This window comes from Eupeodes corollae, chromosome 3, assembly GCF_945859685.1.
Source record: "Eupeodes corollae chromosome 3, idEupCoro1.1, whole genome shotgun sequence".
Taxonomy (NCBI): domain Eukaryota; kingdom Metazoa; phylum Arthropoda; class Insecta; order Diptera; family Syrphidae; genus Eupeodes; species Eupeodes corollae.
Window position 1 is genome coordinate 111,878,379 of NC_079149.1, and position 18,247 is coordinate 111,896,625.

Sequence of the window (18,247 nt, forward strand, 5' to 3'; positions counted from 1 at the left end):
TTTATCAACACTAGATTTTCAAACTAAACTATTTCTTTATAAATTATTGTTGGTAATTTAAAAATTTTTAAGAATAATTCAACAGACAACTTTTTTAACCCAACACGAAAACCTACATACTTTAAAGTAAGACAAATCGACACACGTGATGGGAAGTTATCAGTGTGGGTCACATCCCAGCCTCTTTTTTTAAATTTGATGTGATACCGAAGTTGCAATCACAAAACCTAAAATTACTTCTGTTGCATGTTTTTTAAAACCATAAACATTTTATGAAAACTGTCAAGAGCATAAATGAGATATTGAAATTAATGTTTTAATGTTAAAAAGTGTAGATTTCAAAAGCCTGATGTGGTCGTCGAAAATTTATAAGGTGAGATTTGAATTTAGGAAAATAAAATGCTGTGGTTCGTGTACAAAAAGCCTCGTCACGACCTTTATTCAACTTTGTTGTTGAAGTACCTTATTATTAAACAAAAGTCAATCAATGTATTTACATTATTTAATGTGAGTAAAACAAAGTAACTTACAAATTCACAATTAATAGAAAATAATACAAATTAAATTAAATAAAGAAAATTAAATTAACATTTAGGGAACTTAAATAATTCTTTAAACGCCATTGCAGAATTGACTTCTGATAGGAAAAAGATTCCTAGGTTAATTCATGCTTTAGGAAAATTCCTCAACGTTTCTGATATTGATGCCAGGGAAACAACTTTTACATCGAGATTACCAAAAGTTTAAAGTGTATAATATTTGTTACGAATATGTAATTTAAAAAGTGGGAGGTCAAAAATATGATACTTTCACCTCTCTAACTTTGTGCGGGAGACTGTATATGTGTGAGTGCACGTACAATTGTTTTTGGTAAAACAGGCTTCAACACTTTTAAGCTTTGTTTAAAACGGGCTTGAAGACTTTTAAGCTTCGTGTAACGATGAAATATGATGTATAACAACAAAAACTACAGTGGGAGGTAATTAAATTTGATTGCTTCGAAAAAATACATACATTTTAATATTTTCAGTTCAAACACAAATTTTGTATTTTTAGTTCAACAATTTAGTCTTATTAAGAACTTTGTAAAAATATAGACGTAGCAAAAATAAACTAAAAACAAAATTAAATTGTACCATTTTTTTGTTTTTAATTTGAAGTTTATGTGTGTTACATTACAAAATTAGTCAGATTTAAGTTAAAATTTTAAAATAACTAAGAATGCATTGTTTGATTATTCTTTTATTATGTTATAATTGAGATCTTTTATTAAAAATTTGTATGCAAACAAATTAAAACAACACAAAAACTAAATAAATCTAAGGTTGTGATGTGATGAGACCTGACCATTATTGGTTTCTTGATTTTGATTAGAACTGTTCGAAACAAAAGAAAAGTTGTACATTTGAGTATTTCATATTTTGTACAATTGCATCTTTCACTTTGTAATTAAAAATGTCTAAACCACTGTAATTATTAGTTTTCATTTATATTGGTGTACTCATTCGTATACGTAATTCTTTTCAACTTTTAAAACCTCTATGTTTTATCTATTTTTGTGCTGCTACTCAAAATATGTGTTAAGATCATTTAATTTAACTTAGTAAGTGATAACACTCTTATAGTCCATTGAAATTAGATGGAAAAGGGATTAACCTCAGATGTAAGAAAGTTGGAAATTTGTGTATACCTACCTTTTGGTGTTTTCATAACATTGTGTAAAAGGTCTCATAAAATCTCGTGTCGGTGTCGTAAGTTATGAAAACGCCAAAACTAGCAAAATTCGAAAAAACCGCTTTTGACCAAATGAAATGATTCAGACAATTTTTTAGCAATTTTATGGTTAACAATTTCAGCAAAGGTGTTAAAACTATTGAACCTTTAGAAACTTAGATAATCATGAAAAAACGGTTTTCGCTACATTTGGCGGTCCATAACTTACGACGCGGAAACGAGATTTTATGAGACTTTTTACACAATGTTTAGAACTCTAAAAGGAGGAAAGTATAAACATATTTCCAGCTTAATATTTCTCATTCGGGATTGAAACTCTTATTTAACTTGACTTGACTTGAAGAGGAAATTTATTTTAGACATCACTTTGAGAAATCTCGTTGAATATGCGAGTAGATTGTATCATTTTCTTAAAAAATAAAACACTAACAATACTTTGTATAGGTTTTAACTTTTTGGTATAAATGCTTATATATCAATATAAATAACAGGAAATATTATTTTACTCATGACTTGATTGATAAAACACTGGTCTTACGAAATGGATACATTTTCAATGCACTGGTTAAGTTTGTGAGCTTAACATCTTTTGGCACTTGAATTATTTTCAAATTACTAGATCTCATAAAGGAATACTAAACGAAACTATTTTCTTATTGAATTACCGATAAGTTTATTAAAAAGTGTATGGCAACTCATATTTTAATTTGCAGATTTTTCAAGGGTTACAGTTGGCTTCAAGAACATAATTAAGATTCATGATAATCCTTGTTTTCTTACATTTTTATGAGTTCTTACTCAAAGCGTAGCTCTATTAAAAAAATGCCCTGAGAAACATAGAAAATTAGTTTTCCTTATATGTTGTTTTACCCTCACATCCCCTATGTTCATACATTAAAAACAATGAATTATGTTTTATCTCTCTTTATTGTTTAAATTATGTCAATTTTTTTGAAGAACGTCGTTGTTTATCAGCAGAAGTCTCGTGCAGACACAAAGGGTCAAGTACAAAGAGCCGGAAAGAATCTGTGTCAAAAAAGCGAAAGCGAGTGCAAAATAAAAAAAGACCGTATCTTTAAATTGAATTGTTTTTTTTTCGGCAAAAGTTTAAAATATAGAATCTGATGTGTGTATCGCATCAAATATCGTTTTGATTAACTAGTTAGTTCATTTATAGTTATGTATGTTTGTAGTTTTTGTTATTATTATTATTGTTATTTTGTGACTTGCGCTTGACTTTTTAAGTTGTAATATGTTGGCTTTTTCATATCTAATCAAAGTCGCAACAATTTAATTTTCACATGCGCAGTCCTATTATATGATAGTATTTTAATCTAAATATTTCAACGGAAGAACAACTGAAATATGGTTCAAAAAACGTCATCCAAGCGTAGGAAGATTACTTATATATGTATGTATGTACGTTATAGTACATTGTTATATGAAAATTGGGAATCTTTCTTGATGCGGTCACTTAATGTTGCATGCCCACAATTTTTTAGTTGATCGGGATTTTTTTTACGATCGAGATGCTATTTTTTCTTCTTTTCTCAATTGCATAAACATTGGATAAGGTTTTCTGTGATTCTATTGTGGTGCTTAGTTAAAATAAATTTTAATCCAAAAAAAATATATCATATAGTATTTTATAAAAGTGTAAATAATTTGTTGTTTTATGATCTTAAAATAAACAAGGTTAAGCTCGATTTCCATCAGTGTGGTTTTAGCTGTGTTCATAGAACGATTTTTCTAGGTAAAAACTAAAAACCAAAAATCATGATCAATGACTCAACCAATTTCGCCAAATTTGTGACTAATAGCAGTTGTATACGTACAATGGTTATGGTGTATACAATATTGAATTGTAAATTTAAAACAGTTGAAAGAAATGTTTGAATGATCTGATCTCTTATCATTGAATGTTGAGTTAGAAATACAAATGTTTAACTGCCTTTTTTTTACTCGGTTTAATATGTTGATTTAATAATGTTTACATTTTCCGACAATTCCGGGTCTGGAAATCCTTTTTCGTCAAACTGTGATATTGAATGAAAATATATTTTAACTTACAAATAATAATATCAAGATTAACAAAAAAGACTGTAGATAAAATTCATTGAGTGTTTTTTTGTACTATGGATATTTAACAACATTTTGGTTTATCGTGAAAGTTTCGTGAAATAATACAATTATCAACTTAAACTAAAATGTATTATAAAATTGTACTGTTACACCAGAATTAATAATATTAATATGAATAAATGATAAAATATGTCATTTTTGTATCGTAATTTTAAAGCTTTTCTATAATATAAAGATTGGAAAATATAATTTTTCATTATTTTTGGCGGCTTTCTCATTCATGCACTATTGATTGTCGTTGACATAATAAACCTCTCAAACTTTCAACCGGATCAAAGTATATGAAGGAATATTTTACAATTTATTCCAAAATGCATCGCTCCAGAGCTTTAAATTTAAAATCTTCCGTCTAAAGATTTATTTAAGAATTTTCTGGGATTTATTATTAGTTCCTATTTTTGTCTATAATTGAAAACTTAAACAGAAATACAAATGGAATATGATGAAATTGATTGTTCTCTAGAAAAGTAAAATTTCAATTTTTAAGTAAAATTGTTGAAACAGTTGCAGTCCTCCAAAATAATGAATAATTTATTCTTTTCTATCTGGCTTAAGAAAAGACAAATAAACCAATGCAGTTTAAATAAAATCCTGGTTTGCACGAAGAAATAGAAAATTCATACATATACAATTTTGCGTATTTCAAATAAGTCACTATTCCTTGACTGCGCCTCAAATGGTCCATCCGCCTAGCCCAATTTTGGCATATTCTTTCCAACAATTCGGCCGGTATCTCATGAATAAATGCTTCAATGTTGTCTTCCAATGCTTCAATTGAAGCAGGCTTGTCTGTACAGACATGAACTTTAACATAGCCCAACAAAAAATAGTTTAAAAGCGGCAAATCGCACGGTCTTGGAGGCCAATTGACCGGTCCCAAACGTGAAATAAAATGTTCACCGAACTCACCTCTCAACAAGTCCATTTTTGCAAGTGCTGTGTGGCATGTGGCACAGCCTTGTTGAAATCACATATCATGCGAGTAAAGCTCTTGCATTTTGGGCAAACACAAATTTGGATATCATCTCACGGTAGTGCTCACCATTCACAGTTACCTTACGGTTCGTATCATTTTTAAAGAAGTACGGTCCAATTATGCCACCAGCATAAACCGTAACAAACTGTGTCTTTTTCTGGATGCATTGGTACCTCTTGCTTGTAATACCCCTGGCATGATGGTTAGTGCGTTGGACTGTCTTGGGTTCGATCCCTGCCTGTGCCACCGAAAGTTTTTTTCACGGGTACTGCCTCTTGCGAGGAATTGACAAATTCTCCAAGAGTAATTCTTGTCATGAAAAGTGCTTTCTTAAATTTGCCGTTCGGATTCGGCTTAAAACTGTAGGTCCCTTATATCCCTGACAACAGTACTCCACACAGGAATGGTTGAGAGTTGTAAGTCACTAGGCCCTGGTTCTCAAATTGGAATGGTTGAGAGTTGTAAGTCACTAGGCCCTGGTTCTTAAACGGACTGTTGTGCCACCCAATTTATTTTATTGGTAGCTCTTGCAATGTTTCTGGCTAATATTCACTCCAAAATCGACAATTCTGCTTATTTACGTAACCATTGAGCCAAAAATGAGCTTCGTCGCTTGACTCAATTTTTCGGTAAAAAATGTATCTTCGGAAAACTTTCCAAGAGGCCATTCATCAAAAATTGTACGTTGTAGAAGATCGTTCGGCTTTAATTCTTGCACCAGCTGTATTTTGAAAGGCACCAAACCTAAATCCTTCTGAAAAATTGTCCACGATGTTGAGTAACAGAGGCCCAATTGCTACAAACGGCGACGAATCGATAAATGATGTTCATCATACATACTGGCCGATACACCCGCGATATTTTCTCCAGCTCGTACTCTACGAAAGCGTTTTGGTGGTTTAATGTCCAACAGTTTTGGTGTGGAATTTAGTCACAATAGCCCGAATAGCCGCTTCAGTAGCGCGATTAAAGTGACCATAAAATGGAAGAAGCGCGCGATGAACTTTCTCAACAGAGCATGCATTTTATAGGTGCTCGCGATAAAAACTAAGATGGAATCAAGTGTAAATTTTTGTTCTTATGAATTTTATAGTTTAGGCCAATTTGTTTACTTATTGGTTACTAATTTTGAAACGTTCTTTCTATTGCCTATCAATGTTATTATTCCCTCTGAAACACTGTTTAAGATTTGTGGCGCTGAAAGTTAATTTTTTTTCTTTAATTTTTGTAAAATTATTATTCAAAATTATCTTACAGATTATTATTGGATTCTTTTGTATAGAGTTAGTAAATATTAAATTTTATTACAATAGACCTCCCTCTCTATTTTCTCCCTTTAAGGAGCTTACATATGATTATGTTAACTTCAAGAACATATCACAAGTATCAACTCAAAAATTTCATAGAAAAGTCGAATTGTGTTATTTTTTTGTCCACTTTAAAATGTCTGTGACAACAATGCCCCCAAAGAAAATTCCCCTAACTCGTCATATCGCAGCTCAAAACATAAACACGCACTTAAACACGTACCTAGGTCCTGCATATCTCATTCTTTCCTTAAATTCCAAATTCTCAATAAATTTATGTAGAATTCAAACTAATTGTTTTTGTTTATAAACAATGAAAACAATAAACAACTTCGTAAAATTTAAAATCGGCCAAAATTTATCTTAAGACTGAATTCCTAGAATATTAAAAAAAAACACACTTCCATTCACAGAAATCCAAGATTTCTCAATAATTTTACTGTTTTTGTTTTGTTATCCTACAAATAAAACAAAAACAAGTCATCCAAAATTTAGTCACATGATCTAAAGATTTAAGAAATTAATTGTTTCTGTAAAAATTTTATTAATCAAAATCAAATTTGACACAATTTTGCCTAATCATAATGACATTGTAAATATCTATAAAATAAACTTCACGTCATGTCACGGCATTATTCATGGGTGTTTGGCTTATGAATTATGGAAGTTACCTTGCTTTGCAATTAGGATATTGAAATCAAATCATCAATAACACCATGTATGTACATATTTCTGAGTTCTTTGGATATCTAATCTGAGTACCTGCGCTTAAATTCCTATATATTTCTTTTAATGATTAACTTTTTTGTTATCTTATATAATGTTCTCAATTATATGAGTACCTATGTTGTTTTATATATGTAAGTAAACAATCAGAAGGTAAATTAAATAGTTATTGTGTCTTTAAACAATGACCAGTCGCGTCTGGGTAAATAAACATTGCCATTTGGCAACCTCCATCGCAGAATTTATGATAAAACTAATCTCTTGCGGTAGGTATAGTCGTCTATAATTCTTCAGATCAATACATTTACTTTTCAATTGTACTTGATGTTTTTAAAACTATATTGAAAACTTGAATCCGACGTTTTCGATAAAATACTTAAAAGAGAACAAAATGCAATTTTATATATCCTTCAGAACTCTGTAAAGATTATTTTTGATATACTGTTTTAGCACTTATGTCTATGTGAATATTTATATTTTAGCCATTAAATGGGTTGATTTTTCAACACATATAAAGGGCTTCTAAATTTAGTCCCTACTTACTTACTTAACGTAGCGCTACAGTCTGGGACGGATCTGGACCTCAACGAACATGAATCTCCATACAGCTCGGTCCTTAGCTAGTTGTTTCTAGTTTCACACACCAAATTTGTTAAAGTCTCCCAACTGCATGCTTCACCTGAGTTTCGATCCTCCTCTACTTGATGTCCGTTCCCTCTACATGACTCAGCCCCGTAAGTTGTTGAATTTTTATTGTTTTGACTAGATCAGTGTATCTTCTCCTCCGCTGTCCATCTATACAGACAAACAATTTTTTTTCTCAAAGCATCCTAAGACTCTCTCATCTTGCCTTGACAAGTTCTAAACCTCAGCGCAATATAAGAAGCTCGACACAGGACTCTACTAATCAATTGCATTCTGAATCCAAAGAAGCAGTCGATTGCAAGGGCTGTTTCGTTTGATTTCGGTGTTGGTGTCATTGTCGGAATTATAGCAAAGCCTAGGAAGACAAAGCCCTTAACTAACTCAAAGTTATAACTGTCTATAATTACATTTTTTCCAAGACGTCGTCGTTGTATTTGGTCTTGCAGGCATTGACCACTAAACCTATTTTCTCCACTTCCGTCGCAATATTCAAAAACTCTCCACTGCTTTGATCATCCATTTATGTCAATATCATCGTCGAATTCGAGTAATTGGATAGACCTTTGGAGAACCGTGCCTTTATTGTTGACGATTCACCTTTGCACCATTCTTTTCAGAACAATGTTAAAGAAGTCGCATGACAGAGCATCGCCTTGTCTAAAACCTTTTTTGACATCAAAAGCATCATTGAGATCTTTTCCGAACTTAATACAGCAGCATGCATTCTTTATCGTCATTCTGCACAAAGAAACGGAAACAGGGATACCAAAACTAGACACTGCTCTATTAAGTTCTTCTTTTCTTTAGTGGCCGATTTTTGTTCGTAAATTGTGGCTAAATGATAGATATTATGTTCTTTTCAAGTCATTACAGTAGACCAATTTTCTTTTTGATAATCAGTCAAACATAATCAGTGCATACATCGGCTTTAATAATCGAATAGTTAAAAACATTTAGTTCAATGAATCGTCTTATCGTTCATAGGGGTTTGGAAACATTTATTCTTCTATATCAACGAGATGTCTTTATTCGACTTAAAATCCTTTGAGCTTTGAGGATATGTTTTATCTATAATAAAAAAAAGCTTTCAGGCATCAAATTTGTACATCACTAACTTTGTTCAACAACTCAATTTGTTTACCAGGTTTACAATCTCCGCCCGAGAAGGTACTACAAAACGACCTAAGAACGCTTTATTTTGGGGATATGTGATTCTAAAATGTACAACTTTTTTAAGTTAAGTTAGCTTTTTTTTGTGATTGCGTAGTTTTTCGTTATCAAATGTCAAAATATGACACTTTCAAAAGTGTCAACTGTCCAAATATCGGGCTGATCAAAATGGAAAAGCCTTTATTATCTCACTCTAAGGACTAAAGAGTACTCTTACAATTGTAATGTTAGAAACAATTTGAGCAATAAGAAAAGTGAATTAGAATTTAAAAAAATGTATGTCTCGTTAAGTATTTTACATTCATGCAGTGCGGCTAAAGAACGATTTCCTATACCTCACAGTACGTATAAAATTAGGCACAGAATTAACCGCGGCGACGGTATAAATTAACTAAAACATCACTCCTTATAACTTTTAACAAATATGCCTTTGTTATAAAACATGAAGCCTGATTTTTGGTTCGAATATTTTTGTATCATAACAAGATGGAGAAACATTGAAATAAAATTAAATGATAGAAAGCACGCTATTATATTTTTGTCTTAAATGAGTGTAAGGACATCTCTACTTGTGCAAAGACGAATAGAGTCTATTTAAAACACTGTAAAACGAATTTTTAATTTTATTGGTGAGTTTAGAATTCTTAATAACAATTTAATTTGTGCAAGAGTTTTATGTTTTGAATTGGCATTCAAAATAACATTGAACTGAAATACGAACAATAATAATACAAACCCAAAGCCACCTTTTTTGAGTAGACCTTCAAACATACGTTTCTTATTAAGGTAGACCAAAAATCATTACCTTTTCTGTGCTAAAAAATACAAAATCGGCAAAGAATCTGTATAAAATACATAACTTTGGAGTCGTCTGTCTAAAAAATGAAAAGTAAGCAAAATTTTTTCGCTGAACCTCTGTCTTTTAACAGAATTGCAAATAAACAAATTTATTTAACAAGTGTTTATAAAACAAAAGTTAAATTCTTAAATACAATCATGCACCTACTTATCAATATCTGCAAAGCTGATATCGTTATCGAAACCACTTATCAAATAAACCATTTTTATTTAACGAACTTTAGACATAAAATAAATTGATTTTCTTACGTTAGCCATAAGTTTTTTTAGCAAAGTTAATTCAGTTATTCAATAAGTCCGGTGTGGTTATTTCAAATATAATTTATTCGAAGCGGAATAATCACAATTTATTAAATATTTTTTTTTCTTAAATCGAGGATCTGGCTTCCAGATCAAATTAAATACATAGTTAGAAATAAAACAAAAAAAAACAAAGCAGAAATGCCATCCTCTCTAAGACTGAAAAAAAATAACCTTTGCGGATTGTCATCCTGGCATCCGGAATGGATGCAAAGATATGCAAATGCCAAATGGTTTATGGTAGTTTATAGTCTTCTCGGGACAATCCAAGCCATGTCCTATATGTATTTTGTTGTGACGCTAACAACAATCGAGAAACGTTTCAAAATTCCAAGTCAGACAACAGGTGAGTGCAGTGTATTATCATTTTCAAAAATCAAAATCAAAAAATGAGAATGACATTTCAAAAAAAATTAGACGCAGGTGATTGAGTCACTTATTAACTATTTGTTTTTTGTTTTTACTTCAGGAATAATCCTCAGCGGTAATGAAATATCTCAGATAATGTTATCTTTGATCTTATCGTATATTGGTGGACAAAGGAACCGACCTTGCTGGATTGCATGGGGAATGGTATTCTGTGGAATATCGTGTTTTATCGTAGCACTTCCTCATTTCATTTATGGGGCTGGTGATGAGGCTTACCATTTGACACAAGAATACCTTGATAGCTTGACTTTGGACAATTCGACAAATTTTGTTTTAGTTGTAGGTGAAAAGTGTCATTTCAAATGGAATTTTTTCTAATTCCAAATATGTTTTTATTTCGTTCCAGAAATCCAACATCAAGGACTCACAGCAATTGTGTGGAACCAATCAAAATGACATAGAATGCGATCAGTTGTTCTCCATTATTCCACTTGTTTTGATATTTATGTCCCAGTTTGTTCTTGGAATCGGAAACACCCTGTACTATTCATTGGGACAGACATATTTGGATGATAATACTAAGAAGACAAATACTCCATGGATGCTTGCTGTGGCTATGTCACTAAGAATGATTGGACCTATTTTTGGATTTATGTTAGGTAGGTCATAATATGATTTCTTTTAAACTTCCAACTCTAAATTTGTTTGTATTTCTTCAAAAGGATTCTTTTCACTCAACCTATTTATCGATACCACAAAGACTCCCCTGATTGACAAAAAGGATCCACGATGGTTGGGAGCATGGTGGTTTGGTTGGACGATATTGGGAACAATTATGTTTATGTTCTCTGGATTAATTGGATTATTCCCCAAGGAGTTGCCCAAGAGAAATCAAGGAAACCAACAATACAGTTCTGTTTTGCCACAAGTTCTTCGAAATGATGAACTTATTCTTGATGATGGACGAGGACTACAATCATCAAATGCTGCCATAGACAAACTTTCTGCGCCAAATGCTGATATTCCACAACTTAAAGGTGAGTAATACATAAGCGTTGGTATATTGAGAAATAGTTGTTATGTTCTTTTATCAATCTTACGTGTGCGCCTTTTTATTTTTGAAGTGTTTTAAGAGTTGTTTTCCTTAAGCTTTGTTTACTGTACGTATAGTATATGTATTTCCATTGAAAATTAAGTTAATATTTTGATAAGCACTATTATAATTGATTCTTATGATATTTACAATCTTTTTGTGCATATCAATGGCCAATAATATTTATAATCGTCTATTATCTATAATACGTGTTTTTTTTATATAAGACGTGTGTCTTTTATCAGATTAATTTAATTTCCATAGACATTGTAGACATGCAGCATGGTAGGGTTTGATTCAACATTAGGGTGACGAAAAGTGAAACATTTTTTTCAAAACCTAAATCGAATATAAAATCTGGATTAAAATTTATAGAAGTCAGTTCTTTTTGTGTCTGAAAAACGTTCATTGTTTCAAAAAAAAGTGTCTTAATACATAAATTTAGTTGAAAACCAATCATAGAAAAACCAAAATAGCAATATCGTTATTTAAATTTTATTGTTGAGGTATTTAATCTTTTGAAGAATGCCTTGACGACCGTTTGGTCTTTACCTTAATCCATTTTCTTGAGAAAATTTGATAAAATATTTCGTGTACTGCTGAATCATGTTCTATGTACAATGTTTTCTTGCGTTTATTCAAAGATTTAATCTGCCAAAATAACTAGTAGAATTTTTTGATAAATGACAAAGGCCTTAATTTTGACATTCTGATATAAAAACACCCGATAACTTACAAGAAGATTTTTAACCAAAACCCTCATCGAATTTCTATTGAATAATTGTAAATTCATAATTAGACTAATTATGTTCATTTAAAAAAAAAAAGGTTATTTGAAAAAAACTAAAAAATGTGTATACGTCCCATTGTACAAATAATAGTTTTTCGATCAATTCAAATATTAGACATCCTTTATAACTTGTAAAGTGGATTGATTTTTTTATTATTTAATTTTTTTTTTATTTTCTACCACCATCCTCTTTCTGAAAGTAAAATTTCTTTGAATTATTCCTGAATTAAATAAATAATAATAATAATTAAATATTATTTTAACATAAGTATGCATATTGTAATCATTTCTGCAAATACTTTGTTAAAAATTTTAAAAAATGTTCAGGAGAAAAATCAATTTAAAATTTTGAAATTGAAGCTCAAAAATGAATCGTAATAGAGCTTAATTACTGATATTTTAATCCATTTAAGAAACTTCTTAATTAAAGAAAACTAAAATGCTCAAAATGAAGAAATTTCAGTTGCTGAAAAATTTAGAGTATTTCTAGCAGAGAAACTAGTACGTAAGGATTTAAATCGGCAATCCCTGAAATTTATAAGACCAACGTCATAAACTTTGACAAAAAATTAGATCAACCGGATTTACGGAACCTGGTCTTTCGGTCCAGAGAAAAGACTATACGTGACTAAAAAATGGTGTACTATATGCAATTGCTTCCGATTTTCCAAAAACTGATATATATATTTGGATTTGGTATTTTGGTGTTTAATCAATAATTGGCAAGTACATTGATAACTGAAAAAAATGAGTACTCGATAGCATACAAAATGGAAAACAAAATTGTTTGGATAATTTTGGGATTTAACATTTTTTAAAAAGTTACTACAAGAATCGAAACCTGATTGTTGTATCACAATAATGTAGGTGTTGCCGTTATTTTCCTTTCGTTGATCTTTCATATATCAAATTATTTTATGAAAAAATCACCACTCGCGGCTAACATGGGGGATATACATAGACCCAACCCGAACTATTTTTCCTTCTTTTGTCTTAATCTTCACACTCCAGAGTTTTGGTGTACCTTATGGCAATTTTTTTGAACAACAGTATTCTGAAAGGCGATAGACACAATTTAAAGCTTAAATTCTATCTATTTGCCTCAAAATCGTAGAACATGATTATTTTGAAATTATTCTGCTTCTGTATAAAAAATACCAATAAGCGATGATGTTTAGATATCTTGTGGTCTTTGCAAGGTCTCGTTTAATCCAATGACAAAGTTACTGGACTATTAATGAAATCATTATTTTTTTTTAAAACTTTCAGAAATAATCATCTATAAGCACAAATAATAGTTATTTATATAATCGAGTAAACTTTTTGTTTTCAAAAAGAATTAATACAAACAAATGTTCATTGCCAGCGATCAGTAAATAAAAATCGTCAGTCAAATTGGAAGAGAATCCAATTCCCAATGTAACTCAAAAATTTTGGTAGAACCATAACCATTTATAATAAAAGAAAAAACTCTTTTATCTGCCTTTAAATTGTAATATATAGAGCAACCAAAAATATGATCGAACATGTTTTTTGTGAACAATTCTAAGAGACATAGAACCTGGAATGGAACTTCCTCCAGAACCAATCATAACGCGATAGGGGATATGGCTCAAAGCGGTGAACTACTATGCCAAGCATTTTGAAAAGATTATTAGGATTTTTTTTGCTCTTTTTTGGCTTCAAGCTATCGGTTTCTAGTAACATCAACTTCAAAAATTGAATCACGTCATTAATCGCTCAATGTAAATATGAGCAAACAAATTATAAGTGATGTGGTGAAGACAATCTACAGCATTAACAGCAAGGCTGCAAAATCAGTGAAGAAAAAAATAGAACATGTAATGGAAAAAAATGCTATTAGAGTGAAGAAGAGTTTTCATTTTTCTTATTTTGATTGGTTTTGTTCTTATTATTTAATTTCCTAAGGCAAATAACGCTTCTTATAAACATCTTTTGCATTTATTGAACATATTTTGAGGGCATATATTTGATTTTTAATGGTTTATTATAAGCGCTCAAAACTAGTTTCTTAGGAGATATTTTTAGTTGATCTAGTAATACAGTTTTGACTAATTATCACACGATCACATCTTACGCATGTGCTCAATTGGTATTGTACCTAAATTTGAGTCAAGTTTACTTAATAAATTAACTTTAATTCCTTGTCCAATACAATAAAAAATAAGACCATGCTGACTCATCAAGATATGTCGCTGATGGCGATATACGACATATTTCTTTGAGATTAAGAGAATTCTAGTTCCTTCCTAGTTCTATATTAAAAAATATATATTGTTATTAAACAATGTGCGTTTTATTTAACTATAAAGTCGTTTAGTTTTATACCACCCATAATATAATATTATATTTCTCAGGTATATGTGTTGAAAATGCCGAAACAAACTAATTTTATTGATTAAAATCATATCGGCATCTTATCAATTTGTGCGTCATTCTTATCTTAATTTACTATAATATAATACCTATACCTACACAAAAGTATACATACATATCTACATATTTGATCTTATAACCAATTCATTTTCGGTTACTCGAAAATCGGATAATCTTATTTTCAGTATCTTTGAATTAAAATAAAATCGTTCATATAAAAAACAAAAAAATGCACTGGGCACTAGGCGTATACGTTTTTTTTATATCTTAGATTTTCTTGAATAATATGAGTTTTTAGTTGTTAAACTTAGAAACTTATAGACGAGCATCTTTTATTAAATTTTATGAAATAACAAAATACCTTTTTTTTTAATTAAGTCGAACTTTAAATATTAATTCAACGGTTTAATTCATGTATTTATCTTTGTTTTATTTCATTTTCAATTTTTTGTTTTTCTGTGTCTAGACTTCCCAAAAGCTCTGATGCGTCTCCTTCGTAACAAGCTGCTTATATTCAACATTATTTCTGGAATATTTTACCTCTTGGGTGCTTCGGGTTATATGACATTCCTAACCAAATACATGGAAGTGCAATTCCATAGAAGTGCCCAAAGTGCAACAATTATCGTTGGACCATTTTCTCTAACCGGAATGGTTCTAGGATTATTACTTTCTGGATTGGTTATATCAAAATTAAAACCAGCTCCTAGCAAGTTACTCATGTGGAATGTTATAATTGGATTTTTGTCTATTGGTGGACAAGTAGCATATTTGTTTATTTATTGTGGTGATACAGCTTCTTTAATGGTTGATGGAAAGTAAGTACATGTTTTTTGATGAGTTTATATTAGAGCAGTATTAATTTTTTATATTTTAAATATTAGATTAGATGTAACAACAAATTGCAATTTGAATTGCTCATGTGGCCATGTAACGTATAGTCCTGTGTGTCATGTTGAAAGTGACACCACATACTTCTCTCCCTGTCATGCTGGCTGTTATAATTGGGATTCAGAAACCAAGGTATAGTTTTATTATTGATAGACACAATAAATTAGGATTTTTTTAATGATGTAACTCAATATTTGCAGATCTATTCAAATTGCTCTTGCTTAGGCGACTCTGGTAGCTGGATGGGCAATCAATTGTCTACAACGTTATTACCACCAACTCCTCTCCTTACAACTGAAACAAGGTAAACATTCAAATTAAACATAAACATTTTCTTTACATAAATTACAATTTTAACATTCTTCAAAAGTCAGGTGACTCCATCGTTAACCAACATTCTAACCCCAGGCGCTTGTCTCAAAGGATGTGAAACAGCATTTTGGACATTTGCTTTTGCTGCTATGACAATTAATTGGTTTGCATCATCTGGGCGTATCGGGAACATTTTAGTCAACTATCGAGCCGTCTCGGCTGAGGATAAGGCATTTGCTCAAGGTCTAGGGCTGATGTTGATCAGCTTATTTGCACTTATTCCGGGACCAATTATTTTTGGTCGTATAATTGATTCGACTTGTTTGGTTTGGACCAAGCAATGCGGTCAAAATGGAAATTGTCAGCTATATGATCAGGAAAGATTCCGATATATGGTCAACTTGAGTGCTGTCGGTAAGTGCATAAATTCTTCTTGACTGATTATTTTTGAATACAACAGAATAATGGTTTTGTTTATTTTCTTTAGCTTTCACAGTCCTTGGAATATTTTTCGATATACTCGTCTGGTATTATGGCAAAAATCTGGATTTGTATGGTGAGAAAGAAGCTGAACGATTAGCAGAACTTAAGAAAAAAAATAGGCAAGTGACGCCATTGATGTCGAGGTAGTACTATAGTTTCAATGAAACTGTTGTTGTATGATTTTTTTTTGTAAAAGAGAATTTAATGTTAAGTTTTTGAATAAAATTGTTTGTTCACAAAAATAAATATTATTTTGTATGCTTTAATGACTCTAAAGCAAATCTCAGGCCTCGGTACATTTTAATACTTTAAACAATCCACCAAATTATGACATCTTTCCTATAGAAGATATTTGTCCATGCAATCTCGATTGTGGTTCAATTGTGTTTGCTTTAAGTTGGTTTTCACAGCTTCAACGACCTTTTGACATTGGCCTAATGATTATACAAGACCATAACAGAAATATTGATCGAAAACTACTTCTTTACTTTTTGGTGGGTACATCATGTCATTGTCTTGTTGAAACATCCATTTGATCGTTATTCCTCCTCTGCGAAGACAACATATTTGTCTGGATAATGTTAACGTTAACAAGGTATGAGGATCAATTGAATTCCACCATCAACGAATCCGTGACTGGAGATGATAATTATTTTTTAAGGAAGAAATCGGCGACAGATTTTTGTTGCCATTTGTATAAAGACTTTTCTCTGACGAGGCGATTGGCCCACAAATATTACCAGTGGTTTGTAATGGTAAGACATGCATTCAGCATTTAGTGGGCCTTGCACGCGTTCATGAGAACAGAATCTGATGCCTGATTATGGAGTTCGCGGCTAATCGTTTTGCTAGCGAGTTTGCCATTTTTGAATTATTGCTTTCGTCTTCTTTGTTTTGAATTCGACCAATTAACGAATTCGAAAGCGAATTTGAAATGTCATAATGTTTGTTGGCCAGTTGAAATCCGACAGTTTTTTTTGGCGGATTCACAGGCGAAAGGGTGTTCACTGTTCGATTTCGTGGATTCTTTCTTGATTGTAATTATATAAAAATGTGAGTTAGCTTTATTTTAATTTTCTTATAATTTATCTACAATCCACAATAAAATATAAAATTTTAAAAAAATCACCGCAGATTTCACAGATCCAATCAAAACAAAACAAAATTTGTGGAAAGCTGTCAAATCACTGGAATATAGGAAGAAAAAGTCAAACCAAAAGTGACTGGAAGAACTAATTTCGATTCGCCGCGAATTCGTTGATAAGGAAATACGACACGAGTCGAATTTGAAAGGTCGAATTGAAAATGATCCGCCCCGAACCTCATAATCAAGCCTCTGTATCTTTGGTTCATCTGAGATTTTACGGTATTTCTGAAAGGGTTTTCATCCGTCCTAAATGCTATATTGGCAATGTTTGATAATATCAGAAATAACTTCAGCAATCTGGGGCTTAAGTTAATAATCTTCAATATTAATTGTAAAAGTTTTACGATTACGATGGAATTCATGAGAGGTCTGATTATATTTTAAAAATAATGACTTTTAAGTGGCAACTGTGTCTAGTTTGTATAAATTTCAGCCAAAAGGCACAATATTCGACCACTTTTGGCAGCAATTGCAGCCAAATGTCAGCATTAACGAGCCGAATATTCTTTGTCAATCATCTCAGGCTTATCAGCGTAGTCAAGTGGTCCCATAAACATAGTCCAGTTTTAAACTATCTTGGAGGCCACGACACAAGAACACGACGCGAGATAATGCGCTCTGCAAGTTTTCTTCTACATATTGATTTTTTCGTTCCCTCGCGTCGCAAGAACCGAGCCATAATAGTGGTAATCGATTTTCAAGTGTTGTCTAGAAATCTATTCATTATGAAAAAAGCAAACCAAATTGAGCATAAATAAAGTGACAGTTGTCAAAAAGACAGCATTGTTCCTGTTTTTAAATTGTGTAACAAATGATGACTTTCATGTGACTTCTTCAACATCGTTCTGGAAAGAATTGTGCAAAACTAAACCGTCAACACTAGAGGCAAAATCTTCTAAAGGTTTAT

The 18,247-nt window shown here is 31.3% G+C and overlaps 1 protein-coding gene across 1 annotated transcript; it reads left to right on the forward strand.

Moving 5' to 3' along the window:
• The first annotated feature begins 9,815 nt into the window (after nucleotides 1-9,815).
• LOC129952397 (solute carrier organic anion transporter family member 74D) lies at nucleotides 9,816-16,479 on the forward strand. The gene is made up of 9 exons (XM_056064953.1): nucleotides 9,816-10,204; nucleotides 10,328-10,566; nucleotides 10,634-10,886; nucleotides 10,950-11,264; nucleotides 14,974-15,325; nucleotides 15,392-15,530; nucleotides 15,599-15,702; nucleotides 15,769-16,124; nucleotides 16,198-16,479. The coding sequence occupies exons 1-9, from the start codon at nucleotides 10,000-10,002 to the stop codon at nucleotides 16,338-16,340; spliced, it is 2,106 nt and encodes a 701-aa protein (XP_055920928.1). The 5' UTR covers nucleotides 9,816-9,999; the 3' UTR covers nucleotides 16,341-16,479.
• The last annotated feature ends 1,768 nt before the right edge of the window (nucleotides 16,480-18,247 follow it).

What these genes read in the sequence shown, in the direction of transcription:
- LOC129952397 (XM_056064953.1), top strand. Translation starts at nt 10,000, where the DNA reads ATGCCATCCTCTCTAAGACTGAAAAAAAATAACCTTTGCGGATTGTCA. An exon ending in CGACAAATTTTGTTTTAGTT is followed by an intron (nt 10,567 to 10,633) that starts GTAGGTGAAAAG and finishes ATTTCGTTCCAG; the next exon opens with AAATCCAACATCAAGGACTC. An exon ending in GGTCAACTTGAGTGCTGTCG is followed by an intron (nt 16,125 to 16,197) that starts GTAAGTGCATAA and finishes TATTTTCTTTAG; the next exon opens with CTTTCACAGTCCTTGGAATA.